At 39.2% G+C, this 15,102-nt stretch overlaps 1 protein-coding gene across 1 annotated transcript in view; it reads right to left on the bottom strand.

Moving 5' to 3' along the window:
- Nucleotides 1–15,102, bottom strand: part of LOC126965628 (BTB/POZ domain-containing protein 9) — a 31,536-nt gene that overhangs the window by 12,888 nt on the left and 3,546 nt on the right. Inside the window, exons 3-11 of the mRNA XM_050809300.1 lie at nucleotides 13,494–13,657; nucleotides 12,667–12,730; nucleotides 10,495–10,651; nucleotides 9,244–9,343; nucleotides 7,688–7,816; nucleotides 6,658–6,817; nucleotides 5,148–5,370; nucleotides 2,496–2,655; nucleotides 1,592–1,719 (exon numbers count right to left, since the gene is read on the bottom strand). Of these exons, the coding sequence (XP_050665257.1) occupies nucleotides 1,592–1,719; nucleotides 2,496–2,655; nucleotides 5,148–5,370; nucleotides 6,658–6,817; nucleotides 7,688–7,816; nucleotides 9,244–9,343; nucleotides 10,495–10,651; nucleotides 12,667–12,730; nucleotides 13,494–13,657 (1,285 nt within the window). The remainder of the gene's footprint in view (nucleotides 1–1,591; nucleotides 1,720–2,495; nucleotides 2,656–5,147; nucleotides 5,371–6,657; nucleotides 6,818–7,687; nucleotides 7,817–9,243; nucleotides 9,344–10,494; nucleotides 10,652–12,666; nucleotides 12,731–13,493; nucleotides 13,658–15,102) is intronic.

A 15,102-nucleotide genomic window follows, 5' to 3' on the forward strand; every position in this document is an offset into this window, starting at 1 on the left:
TATTATAAAAGTGTATACATTTACCCGTAAAGCTATTATGTATCTTAAGCAGTATACTAGAATCAGTTACAAGCAATCCCTTATTTCTATTATTATAATAATGAAAATCACTATTAATATTACGTACGTACAAATTACAACTAATTGCACAGGTTGATAATATTAAAGTCATAAAGTATTCCATAAATAATTGAATTCATATTTTGAAACATTATTACTGAATTATAAGCCCGTGTCTTTTTTTTAAACTTCATTTTAAACACGTGTTTATATAACATTATTGTTCTTCATTCAATGCAAAAAAAACCAAGTGTGTATTATAGAGATAAGTGAATTACTTTCCCAATCATTAGATTAACAAGTGCTTGATTATAACACAGATTACAAAAAAATGTAATGTCAGTGTCGACCACAGATATATTTTATGGAAAAGGAGGACAAACGAGTGCACGGGTCGGGTCATTCTTTTGCAACATCAGAGGAATTACAGGAGCGGTGCCGGCCTTTTTTTTTGGAATAGGAGGACAAACGAGCGTACGGGTCACCTGGTGTTAAGTCATCACCGCCGCCCACATTCTCTTGCAACACCAGAGGAATCACAAGAGCGTTGCCGGCCTTTAAGGAAGGTGTACGTGCTTTTTTTGAAGGTACCCGTGTCGTATCGTCCTGGAAACACCGCACAAGGAAGCTCATTCCACAGCTTTGTTGTACGTGAAAGAAAGTTCCTTTAAAACTGCACAGTGGAGGAACACAACACAATCAGATGATGGAAATTATATCCAAATGTGTGGCGTGTCTTGTGAAAGTGAAATTCGGCAGTAGGAATCAGTTGAAACACCTTTCGAAACACTCCCCGTGATAAATGCAAAATAGAACACACACAATGAAGCGACATCGCTACGCAATGCCAGGCGATCGAAGCGTTCACAGAGCACAGGGTCCCCGACAATTCAAATAAATTAAATATTTAGTTAAATCTGCGGTCAACACTGTTTTGGCGTGAAAACTTAAAACAGATGAAATGAAATTATTTATTTTGCTTTGGAATAGGGTATGACGTCCAGATCTTAAATATTACAATCCAATTAGAAGCATGCAAAAACTTAACACTTATTTAGATACTCATTAATTGAAAAAATGATTCACTTCATAGAGTAACTACCACATCTATTGGGAAGGTCTCCTATCTCTATCGTTTCGTCCCTTATTTTCATAAAAGGCGACTCATATAGCCGAATGGTTAGTGACCCTGACTACTAAGCTAGAGGTCCCGGGTTCGAATCCCGGTAGGTGCAATGATTTACATGATGAATATAGATGTTTGTTTGTTTTTTTTCGAGTCATGGATATTTATATGTATTTATGTATGTTTAACTAAGTATATTGCATTAAATATATCGTTGTCTTGTACCCATAGTACGGGCTATGCCTAGCTTGGGGCAAGATAATTTGTGTAAAAGTGTGTCAATATTATTATTATTATAAATTTTTTTACGCTCAAAAAGTTATTTTTTATAAGTTGGCGTACGCAGTATTCAGTACACATTAATTAAACAATGTTGCCTCATGGCTCATACGAGGTGTGGAGTACCTGATGCCCTCGGCGACGACGGCGGATAGATCGAGTGTGGCCACGTTGTGTGTGGGACAGATGAGACCGTCACGCAGTGGTGGCACCACGGCAGTGTGCATTGCTTGCAGACTCACCGCGTGGAATACCTGTCGTCGACATCATATGGGGATGTAGCAACATTACAAACATACTTCAAAACCAACCAACAAGTCCAAACACGTTGATATTTCAATAAGTATATTCCATCCATTACGCAGTAGGAGGCTCCTTTGCACAGGATGCCGGCTAGATTATGCGTACCACAACGGCGCCTATTTCTGCCGTGAAGCAGAAATGCGTAAGCATTATTGTGTTTCGGTCTGAAGGGCTCCGTAGCTAGTGAAATTACAAACGAGACTTAACATCTTATGTCTCAAGGTGACGAGCGCAATTGCAGAACAGCTGAGAATTTTTGGATTTTTCATGAATCCTGAGCGGCAGTGCATTGTAATGGGCAGGGCTTATCAATTACCATCAGCTGAACATCCTGATTGTCCCGTCCCTTATTTTCTTAAAAATAAAACGCAACATCGTGGGACTTTTATCGTAAATACAGTTGAATCTGATAACAATATAAATACTCGATTTGGCATTTACTCAAATCAATTGTTTTGAGACCGTTTTTAGAGTGCTTTAGTAAATAGGGTTGAATGTAGGTGTAAGACACCCGATAAAAACAGGCCAGGAATAATAGTTTAGTGTGCGTGACTAGCTACGTCTTACACTCGTTATTTTTATGACAGTTTTGTGTTAGTGTGTGTGAATTGCTCAAAATAGAGGTTAGTTATAAAGTCTATTTTTTCCGACGTTTTCACAGCTGTCATAGTCTATCTAGATGTATAAATGGTTTGTGGTGGGGATGTATCCAGGCCGCAGTACGCACCTTGTTAACGGTGTTGCTGGTGCCCACGACCTTGATGTACTGCACCACGCGCGGCTCGAAGTACAGGCGCTGCCACGAGCGGCAGAAGTAGTTGCTGTGGTCGATCACACGCACCCAGTCCTTCTGGTCCACGGACACTTCCACGTAGTAGGCGTACGACCTGGACATTTATTTAAGCAAACTTTATAGCACTTCTATTCTACAAATAATGTTTGTGTTGTTTTTATTTTTTTTCAACACGTTAAGTTTTAGAATAATAAGAGCTATAATAAAGATTGTAAGATCTTGCAATAAATACTATAAACTATATACATGTATTGCCATTAACAATGTTCGGCAGATTAAATTATAATGAAATAATAACGCTGGTAAATAAATGGTAATTATATAAAAAAAGAAGAAGTCCTGTACAATGTGTGCGTGCATGATAATTAAATAGATATGCGTATAGTGTGTATTAATATATGTTGTTATTGGCCGCAATTACATGAAATTTATAGTATCTATGTGTCCGCTACATTACCCGCGTTGTTCTCGGTGTCTTATATCGATTAAAGTTTTGTTTAAGGACTGTTTGGAATGACACAAAATATTACTGCTTGCCACAATACATCAGCAGAAACCACATAAAATCGGCTTAGCCGTTTTAAATATTGTATAAGCAGATGTGAAGTAAGCAGAGAAACCGGCTAAAATTAAAGAAAGTATTTGTAAATTTCGGTTTTGTACTAATGTATAAGTAACCTCATAGGTAGCGTGGCAACGTGTGCATATTATGACTTTACCAACTTTTTTAATCGTTATATATCTCAAAAACAGTGGCTCGTACATTTTCATAGATAATTTTATGATCTACAACTTTTGTCTGGGATACTTTTACGATAAAACTTACTGTTTTGCTGAAAATCACAAAAAACTCAATTTTTGTCCTTGAGTAAATTTTTTTCCATTCCACGGAATGATGGGATACTTAAAAATTATATTTATAATTATGTTTTATTTTTTTTTATTGATTTTCAGCTTGTTGGGAATTTATTCACGTTCACTCTCATTTTTAGGTCTAGATTGACCAGAGTCATAAATGTGAGGCCGTACGGTGAGAGAACAACGTGCTATGTTGTTCCTCGCCTAATTAATCAACTACCCTCATTTCTGTCCAATGCTGTGTGACTCATAAAAATATTAAGCAGAAACTGAAAGAATATTTCCTAGGTAATCTTTGATCACGTTTGTAACTAAGAAGATGGTCATGGGATGCCTGGGAAATGATTGAAATATCTGTTTTTTGGTTGCTTTGGAGATGGTTTCCGTGTTGAAATAAATATAAGTAAGGTTTCTTGTAGGTTTCTATTGATATTAGTAATTGTATGCAGGTATTGAATTTAATGTTAAGTTTATACTAGGATGCCGCAGTCGCTCATCGTACCTACCGCTTCGCTGCAGCGTATATTTGACCGAAGCGAGGGAAACTAAGTTTGTGTACAAAAATTTAACAAAATCAATCAAACAAGATTTGATCAATCGGCTTAATTTTAAATAAATATAAATAGCGCGTGCTAATCAAGAATAATTTGTAAATCATGTTTGTTTTTAATTATAATAATTGAATCAAGTCGAAATTCATAATTTTGTCTCGACAATAAACTAGAAAATTTCGAAAGCTAAGTCTATGAGTTCAAAAATATTATAAAATCGGTCCAAAAATGGCTGAGAAACAATTTAACACAGAAATCAATTGGAGTCACCCGGTGGGATTACATATTTACATTTATTTTGGTGTAAACTAAGATACTGCATTGAGGTCAAACCTCTGTGGTTTTTACAAAGTATATTATATTATTGTTTGTAAAAAATTGTCGTATAGCAACGCTTCGACGTATATGACGAGAGTTGTCAAACATCATATATAATTTTTTGGGTTTTGTAAAGTTAAAGGAAATTTCTAGTAAGTTCAGGATCAAATCGAACAGAAAAAAAGGGATGGAAAATGTGTAAGCAGGATAAAAATAGTTAAAAGAATTTTCAAGTACAATTTAAATTTAAAGATGGAATGGGAGAATCATTTTGCAAATGGAACAGAACCGGGGGTATATAAGCCGTACTAAGCGTGGCCTACGGCAGTTCTAGTTCTGACTCGAAAGTGTAAAGAAAAAGAAGAAGAAAAGAAGAAGCAGTGAAAAGTGGAAGTGTTCCAAGAAGAAGAAGATAGAAGAGACTTAGTGTTCGGTGCGGTATGACGCGTTGAAGGTACCGCCGGCCCACAAGAGGAACAGCGACAGACCGGCGAAGTGCAAGATTAGAAAAAGTGAACGCAAATAAAGACTCGTTCCTATAAGCGGAGTATTATTTCCAATCCACTTTCTTCACACGAGCTTTCTTCCACGTACTACAAAGCTGTGGAATGAGCTTCCTTGTGCGGTGTTTCCGGGACGATACGACATGGGTACCTTCAAAAAAGCGCGTACACCTTCCTTAAAGGCCGGAAACGCTCCTGTGATTCCTCTGCTGTTGCAAGAGATTGTGGGCGGCTGTGATCACTTAACAACAGGTGACCCGTACGCTCGTTTGTCCTCCAATTCCTTTAAAAAAAAATCCCTAACCCTCTCTCGTGTCAATATGTATTTCGATAAATAAATGTGAGGTGTGTGTGACCTGTTGTCGCGGTCCCAGAGCAGCAGGCGCACGTGGTTGATGATGGTGGTGGTGGGCAGGCGCACGATGATGCCCGGGTTGTCGCGCGCGTCGCTGATGGTGTGGCGCGTGTAGCCGCACTCCATGTCGTACGAGTCCGTGTCGCCGTCCAACAGCGCGCTGCGCATCTCGCCCGTGAGCACGCGCGCGCCCCGAGCCGCCGTCGCCACGTTCTCCTCGGGCACTGCGCCACGAACAAGGGGGCGTCCATAAATTACGTGAGGTGTTTTCTTGAATTTTCTATCCCTCCCTCCCCCCCTGGTGAGATGTCGTGAGATTTTATTGAACCCCATCCCCCAATCCCACGTGAGATTTTCCAAAATGTGGGTTTTTTTACGTAAACGCGTTGGATTGTTATTGTAAAAAAAAAAGCTTCGTGCAATTTACGACTAGTTACCAATATGGCTGAGAGTTATAAGTGTAATAAAAATTTAACAATAGATTACTTAAATCGTAACTACTGTGATTAAAAAAAGAATATCTACTCTAATTCAATCCATGGAGAATCATGCGCGGTCTCAAGAGACACTATTGGAACCAACATGTCCAAACCAAAATTGCGTGATATTACCCCCCCTCTCTCCATCGTAAGATTAGATGCGATTCGACTCGACCCCCTCCCCCCCTTAAATATCTCACGTAATATATGGACGCCCCCCCACCCCGACCGTAAGGGAACCGGCCCACTGACCTCTACTATAAACCACTGGACTGGCGGCTGTCAAATTGCTTTTGTGCCTGCTTGATATTCGCCATTTTGGCGCTGTTGACCATAGCGAGAGTCTGCAGTACTAAACAAGTGATGACAACCTAGTGGACAACCTGGTGGAAAACTATTTTCAAAAAAAAATTGTGCACTTTATTAGGTTGATTTTTGAAATTTATATAACACGAAAAACGAACGAAATTAATTCAAAATGTACGTTCCTTCGTAGCCATTTGTATTATACGTCAAAATTATTTCGCTAGACGCTCGCGAGTGGCGCTTCAAATAGGCACAAATAAATTGCTGTCAAACATATGGAACAGCCTGTCCAGAGGTATTTATACAGGTCAGTGGCCCGGCCACAACACTGCGTTGCGGCGCCGCATCTCATCGTTGTCTGTACGATGTACAGTAAGAGTCGATGAGAGAAACATCGCACCACACACAAACTATTTTCAAGGAACTTTCATCCTCGCAACAGTAGAATAAACTTAGTTGGCGGTGTTTCCAGGCCGATGTGACTTGTGGTGGCTGGCACCTTTCTAATAGGTCGTCAACGCTCCTGTGATTCCACTGGTGTTTTAAGAGTATATTATTGGAAATCCTAGAAATAGACACTTCCGTTTATTCCCTTATATAAATCAGGAACACAATTTGTTTTGATCCGGGTAATCCGATGAGATACCTTTTCTTAATGCGTCTAGGAATGCCTCAGGAAATCTAAGAAGCAGTTACTAATAATATTAATTAAACGCCATAACTCACGAAGCAATCCACGGTGCGGCAGGTCGGTGCTCTTGGCCTGCGTCTTTTCTTGAATAGCGTCCAGCAGCATGTCAGGCGTCACAAGCGAGAACGGCCGCACCACCGTCAGGAGTTCCTCCAGACTCATGAGGGTCAGTCGCACGCCCTTCAGTATCTTCTCCTGAATCATTACAACAGTTATTAGCTACCAGCTGACCCCACAGACGATGTAAAAAAAGTTTCACTTTAATAAACTTTATTTAAATACGCTTAAACTAAGCGCATTTGAATCGTCGTTATAAATGTTTCATTTACTGTTTCTGCACAAGTAGATCGGTGTAATTTAGAAATACCCACGAAATACAGAGTAAGTCGATCGACTTAATAACGAAATCCACACGCCTCATTCGATTTCTGGTTTTGGAAGGAAGTCTATATGGATCAGCAATGTTTCGTTTTTTTACGACGGCCGCGACTTACGCGCTACCGTCACCAGTTTGGTAATTCAGTAAATAGTAATAATGATCCAGTAACATTCGCTCAAAAACCATGTTTTATTTTCAACTAATTGTTTTGACCTATGTGGACTTTTGTTTATATCTACTGAAACCAAATATCTTTGTAATACCATCATACGTATAATCTGCCATTAATTACCCCAGCGCTGCGGATAAAGCAGTTCCATGGCGCTTTTCTTCCGACTTATTTTACATAATATATCAATATACAGAATGAAATTAAGTTATATGCAATAAATGTATGTACATAATTGTTATCGCATTTGCTGACGATATACAATAAAATAAAAGTCGGTGCAATAATGACGCCAAAATTAGACTTTTAATTTTAGAGCAAAGATGAACGCTGTGTAGATTTGGATCACTTTAAGTTGGATGATTAAATAGTAATTGATGCGGCATCGGGATGACGTGTAGGACAGTATCTCCACATTTGCGTCACCTTGAATTGTCCAGTGCTGGAGCGATGAATAAGTCGTGCTGCAGTCTTTTATATTCTGCTCCATACGTGTAGTAGTGGAGACTGTACTCACCACCTGGCCGGCGCCCGCTTCCGACTGGACCCACTGCTGGTTAGCACTGAACCATCCGCACACCGCCTTGAATATGTCCACCTCAGGCGCGAAGAATGAATCGCGTTCTAGCAGACTTTGCAACGCTTCCTAAAATTTTTTTTTTATAACAGTTTTTTTCCCTAGGTCTAACCGATTAAAATGTGGTAAAACATACTAATGATAAAAGATATTTTTTTTCACTCACACACAATATATTATCTATAAACTACAATATACATTTTTATCACAACATCTAGAATAGCTCTTTAGTCCCTAGTAGTTAAAAGTAATTTGGAATGTGTATATTGTTAGTTCACCAAGGAGATCGATCACGAAATTTGGATGACGGAAACACAGCACGAACTAAATTAAAAAAGGAGGTGACAAAATTCGTAAGATCTCGCCTTCGTTCGCAATTATTTACTCAAATTCGCATTTTACTTAGGTTTATAAAAAAATGAGTATGTTCTTCAAGTGGTGAGAATGAAAATAAATCTATTAACTCCAGAGAAATTCGTTTACCGACACTACGTCCAATTCTCAAGCTTTAAAAAAATTTGCCAATAGTTGTATTGTTTCTATCATAGTTATAATAACTGCAGCTAGGTAGATAATATTTATATTAGAATTTCTGTAATGTCTTATTTTTCCTTACTGTAAAAAAAAATAAAAGAAATACCGTAAATAAAAAAAAAGTATTCTAATGGAAAACTATTCTCTTTAAAATAGTGTCAGTTGCTAAACTGACATACGTTGAATCCCTCGATGTATTCGGGATTCCAAACACACTCTTATTTTTAACATAGTCGTTTGCTCTATTGGTCTACTATTGTCAGTCCCAATAAGTAATCTGTGCTCCACTTTCGTCCTACCCTATCCATATTTCGTGAGCCTAAATGGTTGGTAGCCGATCGCCACGTACAGAACATGATTGTTGCGCCTTCTATGCACGTTCCACGTTCTACTTCGACTGGTCAACTGTCACCCAATGAGCCCATGAACAGTGTACACCCAGACCGTAAACTTCCACACTTCATAGTTTTAACATTTATTGAAAACTGTTTTGTGATAAAGTAACGAGACCTGGCGGTAAGTAATACGCTCTGTGCAATCCAAGGCAATGCCGGTCAGTATTCTTGAGAACCCCAAAATTCTGATCGGCACTGCATTGCCCAAGTTAAATCACGAGATGTAGTTTGCTTCACTGAAGGCAATGTATAAGACAGGCAGGAATGGATGACAATCCTGTGTAACGTTTTTCGTCGAGTTGGTCGCTCGAATTCAAAGACGAGAGGTCAGACCCAGCAACGCATGTTAGGACAAGGCTAGGATACTATTCTGTTACCTCCAGATCTCAAGTTATAAGAGGACAATTTTAGTGAATCTTTCACCCAGTCTTTCACACAATAGTTTTCGAGAAACGCCATGTAGGTGTGCAGGGTATTTACTTGGGACTTAGAACTCGAAGAACCGTATTCTTTATCTACTAATAGTTCCTTTCACATCTATAATGCTGATACAATCAACTGACTCACCACTGAAAGCTGCAGAAACGTGTCGTGTTGTAGAACTTCCTGTGCGTTTCTGTCCAAAAAGTTATAGCAGTAGTCCATTAAGGAGTCCAGCCCATACAGCCTGTCGGATATAGCAATGATTGTAAGAACCACGTAGAAAGTGATACTGTTTCATCCATAAATTGGAACATTCATTCAGTCTAGGTGAAGGTAGTTCTAAAACTTTCATATATTTATATCATTTATATCGACCCCAGCAATAAGAGTTGAAGGCTTTTCCTCTTCATGGAATCCGAATGGAGTAGCTCGTACGTTAGGAATCATACAGCCCACTTAACAAAGACCAAAAACTGCCACATAGGGGATAATTCGTGTGCGATTATTGGCATAGTTGTAGAGATTGGTGCCTTAAACAACATACTCAAAGTAGGTATTGATGGATTGGGGGTGAAGATAATGCCTCCATTCTCAACATCATATTCTGCCGCTGCACGATTGCGTGTGGGGTGCGATGTGGCCTCCGGAAAGCAAGAATTGCCTGTTCCAGTGTATGCGGTGTATGCTCCGGCTCAAGCACTAACGGAGCCCCCAATGAAAACATCGTCCATGATAATGTTGTTGGTGATATTTTAGATTTAGAAGATAATTAGAATTGAAATAGACGTGTTATTTTTTAATACATGTCATACTTGAAATGCAAGTTTATTTTATTATTGTCCATCTTCTTTTCTTCATATCTAATTAAAGATAGATCCTAGCAAAAAAGTGTACACAACCTTTTTTGTAGAAAATTTTATGAAAATAACTTATGTAAAAGATTTTGCTTTGCTATGAGCCTCCGATCTTGAGTTATTTAAGAAAAAATTTAAAAGGGGGCCCCCTACCAATTACCTTCACCCCTATCCATCAGTACTTTTAGTATATTGTTTCAGGCACCAATCCCTACATCTATGCCAAAGATAGCTTATACACGAATTATTTGTATTCACGAACTATTTGGCAGTTTTTGATTTTTGTTGAGCTCACTCAACAAAGTTATATCGGAGTAATTCATATTATGCAATAAAACTAAGATAAAGTGTAAAAATAAAAGATAAAAGTTTTCTAAATTGTCTATCATTTCAACGTTTCAATGTTATCACTTTGTTAAAGGAAACTTCTGTGACATGTTGTGCTGCCGTTGAAAAGAGCTCAGTGGCAGACAAATGGATAACGATAACAAAGTTGTTATCGTTCAAGTGAACGACAGATTAATAAAATCAGTAATGTAACCTGGCGGCGTCCAGCACCGAGCAGACGTTTCTCAGCGCCAGCACCTGGCGCAAGTAGTCGGAGATGGCCGCCTCCAGCTTTTGGAAGTTGAACTGATGCGCCAGCCCGAGCATATCCAGCACCGTGTCCTCGCGCAGCAACGACAGGCCCATGTGGCCTGCCCGCACCACATTAACAGACCAAGTTGATAAAGGAGTCCTTCGGCTACAGTCTACATAGTACAATACCGTACCCAGAGCACTCGCAGCTTGTTCATGGCTCGCGAATCTTTACCACGAAACGTTAACATTACAAATATTCTTAGTACCGTCATTATTTGTTACTGTGTAGTGCGTGGACTTTTTGGAAGGGTATCTTTCCAAAAAGTTAATATTTTCACAGTTACTTAAGCATTTATGATTAATTGATGCATTATGAAGCAAGTGGGTTTACTCTTATGTATATAGGTATATATAATGAAAATTAGCTTTGTTTGAGGCTCTTTCAAGCCTAAGCCACTGATCCTATCGACATGAAACTACCACCATTCGATGCCAAATTGAACCTAGATGGTTTATGGGTGATCGGACAGCCTAGATTCTGATTATTTTATAGCAACAGCAGTACAGTATTGTATATTTCATTAAAAAGAGCGCAAAGATAGAATACAGGAAGAGTTTCTTGCGCCACTTCTTCTCTCTCAGAGCGCCATTAGTTTCCGAAGCGTTAGTAGTATCTAGTATACTAGAAATGACATCAAAATGAATTCTAAAGGAATCAGTTTTGAGAAGATAAATGCCTTTTATGCCTTCATATAATCTTGTATCTCGTTATGGGTAATACAACTTTTACAAACATTCCGCGGCCATTTGTAGACAACCTGTTGATGATATTTTCCTACTTTATTGAGGAACACATTAACTCACACTGCCTCTTTAACTACATCGTCCATTCTATACTTTGCTTTAAATGAACACTAACACACTAAGATATGTATAATATTTATCATGTATAGAGCTATGATCGAATGATAACAAAAATTTTTAGGTCCATTGAAATTATTCTCGTTTTATAATACAACAGACATAAACTTATAATGCCTACTACTCGGCTAAGTCGAGTTAGTAAGTCTTTTGTGGGGCATTGTATATGCTGTTACAACAAGATCCCAGAAAATATTCAAAACAAATGTATTACGAAATTCAAAACAATTGTTAAAAAACGTTTGTGTGGTATAGCTTACTATAACATAAATGACTTTCTTAATGATACCACAGATGGGAATGGAGCGACCACCCCCAGGCTATTAAATAATAAGTTTAATTTTACTTTGTAACCATAACTTTAAAAAAAAAAAGAAGCACACCTTGTTTGTTGTTTGCCGGTTCTTTTCAAGTCTGAGGCATTTTTGGAATGGGTGGTAGTTTTGTCTTTCAATAAAGATATATACTATTTTGAATAAAAATATTTGAATTTGAATATACTTAGCCTGGCCATAAATACTGTTACAATTAAAAATAAACGAAATATTAAATTTAAATTTGGAATCTGTCCTTTTTATATGATTGTTAAGTTTTCTCATTTTGGCGCCAATACGTTGTACAATATTTTACGATATTAAAATGGAGTGGGGTGATAAAGAGAACCGAATCACCAGTTATACCTCAACATTTACGGGAAGGGATAGCTTATAAATATTTCAAATTGTTTTATATATTTTATGTATGTAAACTAAGTAATAATGTTATTTGCAATAGAAATTTTTCTTTGTTTTAGTAATTATGGCAAGACTCGGTATTTAGCAACAAAATATGTATAGACACTAATGTTAAACACGTATTATCTGTTTTATTTGAAATAGAATTACAGCATACTAGCCTATAGACTAACAAAGGATGCAAGAGAGAACATGGAGGACAGCAACATAGAAATGGAAAGCGAATCTGTTGTTACTGTAACACCTATTTTGATTCACATGTCGTTAACAGTCCACCACGCTTGGACACTCGCGAGTGGCGCTTTAAATAGGCACAAAAAATTTGCTGTCAAACATATAGAACAGCCTGTACAGTGGTATTTATACACGTCAGTGCATCAAGCTGACAATAATGACAAATCAAAATTGGTCTCGAAGTATCGGCCTGTCAGGTCGTCTATATTCTAAATCTATGGTGAAGTGTATGAGAGAGGTACCTGAGTACACGTAGCGCAGGAGAGCCTTGAAAGCCAACAACGGCGCCTGAAGCTCGACCTCGGACTAAAATATCGTACATAAATAAAATATGTTTTTTTTAAAGAAAATAAGGGACGAGACGAGCAGGCCCATTACAATGCAGTGCCGCTCAGGATTCTTGAAAAACCCAAAAATTCTGTACGGCACTACAATTGCACTCGTCACCATGAGATATAAGATGTTAAGTCTCATTTACCCAGTAATTTCACTAGCTACGGCGCCCTTAAGACCGAAACACAGTAATGTTTACACATTACTGCTTAGCGGCAGAAATAGGCGCCGTTGTGGTACCCATAATCTAGCCGATGCAAAGAAGCCTCCCACTGGTGATCTAAAATAAAATGTATGTTGAGCTGAACACTTTATTTCGTGGGTATAAATAAAACTAAACAATTTGTTAATTTAAAATGATAACCCTCACTTCTGGGATTAATTACACAAATTAAATATATAAACAAAATTTATGATGCGAGACTCGAACCCGTGACCTCTCGCGTTCCGTGCGAGTGCTCTTCCACTGAGCCAACCGTTCGAGTGACGGTATCGTTGATAAATCTTGTATATGTCTTGTTCTGCACTGTGTCTAAAGTTATGTGAATATTTTGTTAATTTTATATTTGAACGTTGTTCAATGTCCGCTATTCTAATAACTACTAAATCTTACTTGCTGGTGGTATGTAAGTCACCTGTGAGGCGACATGATCAATACGACTGTGTCACTTATAGTACCAAGCTTCTTAATTACATTTCTATGTGTATAAGTAATATGCAGGTGTGCAGCACTGACCTGGCTGGACTCCCGCATACCGCCGTACAGCAGCGCCCGGAAGTAGTTGCTGCTGGCAGCGAGGATAACCTTGTGCGCCGGGATGCGTTGCCCCTCCACCACCAGTGTCACATCAGAGTACTCTGTCGACAGGCACAGAGACCCGATGTGCTCAGAAAGATGACCTGGATAAAACAGATAAACATTGCATTAATACTAGAAAGAACATATTATAAATATGAACGGACATGTAAAGAAGCAGCTTTTACTGTGGCTTATGACTTAATTATTCTTTAAAGTTTCTGTTTGTTAATCTGAAACGATTTTGATTGGCTTTCACTGGCAGAATAGATCGGCCAACTAAGGTAAAGAAAGGAAGAAGTCAAGGAAAAAAGATGATTACCTCGTTATTTGGTCGGAAAGGTCATTTGGCGACAGTTGTGCTAGAAGATGGAAGGACAGTTACTTTAGGCTGGTATGTCAATCGCTGTTTGCCTGTTGTCTTGGAAAAAATTCGACAGCAAAACAGACTGTTGAATATTTGACTATGGCAGGTGTCGAGATAATGAGTCATCCGCCATACAGTCCTGACCTGCCGCCCTGTGACATTTATTTATTCTCAAGAAATCAAGATAAAATTCGAGGTATTCGCTTTACGAACCCTAAAGATGCGATGAAAGCGTAAGAAAATGCCATAGGACAGACCCCTAAGGAAGAATGGGCCCACTGTTTTTCTCAGTGGTTCCATCAAATGCGACGATGTGTAGAGAGGAACGGAGATTACTGCAAAAAACAATAAAAGTTTTTTTTTATGAAATAGGAGGACAAACGAGCGTACGGGTCACCTGGTGTTAAGTGATCACCGCCGCCCACACTCTCTTGCAACACCAGAGGAATCACAGGAGCGTTGCCGGCCTTTAAGGAAGGTGTACGCGCTTTTCTTGAAGGTACCCATGTCGTATCGTCCCGGAAACACCGCACAAGGAAGCTCATTCCACAGCTTCGTAGTGCGAGGAAGAAAGCTCCTTGAAAACCGCACTGTGGAGGACCGCCACACATCCAGATGGTGGGGATGATATCGTAACTTGTGGCGTGTCGTGCGAAGGTGAAATTCGGCGGCAGGAATCAGGTTGAACAGCTCTTCGGAACACTCCCCGTAATAAATGCGGTAGAAGACACACAACGAAGCGACGTCTCTACGCAACGCCAAGTGATCCAGCCGTTCACAGAGCGCTAGGTCCCCGCGTGCTCTGCGTTGCACGCGGTCAAATGGATCGAGCTGATACTGGGGTGCGCCAGACCAGAGATGACAGCAATACTCCATGTGAGGCCGGACCTGCGCTTTGTAGAGCGCTAGAATGTGGGCCGGCTTGAAGTATTGCCGTACTCTATTTATAACGCCCAGTTTCTTCGAAGCCAATTTGGCTTTGCCCTCCAGATGGCCACGGAATTGGCAATCGCTCGAGATTTCGAGACCCAGTATTCCGATACTAGGCGAGGCTCTCAGGGAAGTGTTCTCGAAAAGCGGTGATACGGCAAATGGGGTTTTTTTTAGTGGTAAACGCGCATACTTGAGTCTTCTGGGGGTTAAATTGGACAAGGTTCAACTTACCCCATTCCGCGACCTTCT

The sequence above is a fragment of the Leptidea sinapis genome, chromosome 1 (genome assembly GCF_905404315.1).
Source record: "Leptidea sinapis chromosome 1, ilLepSina1.1, whole genome shotgun sequence".
Lineage (NCBI taxonomy): Eukaryota > Metazoa > Arthropoda > Insecta > Lepidoptera > Pieridae > Leptidea > Leptidea sinapis.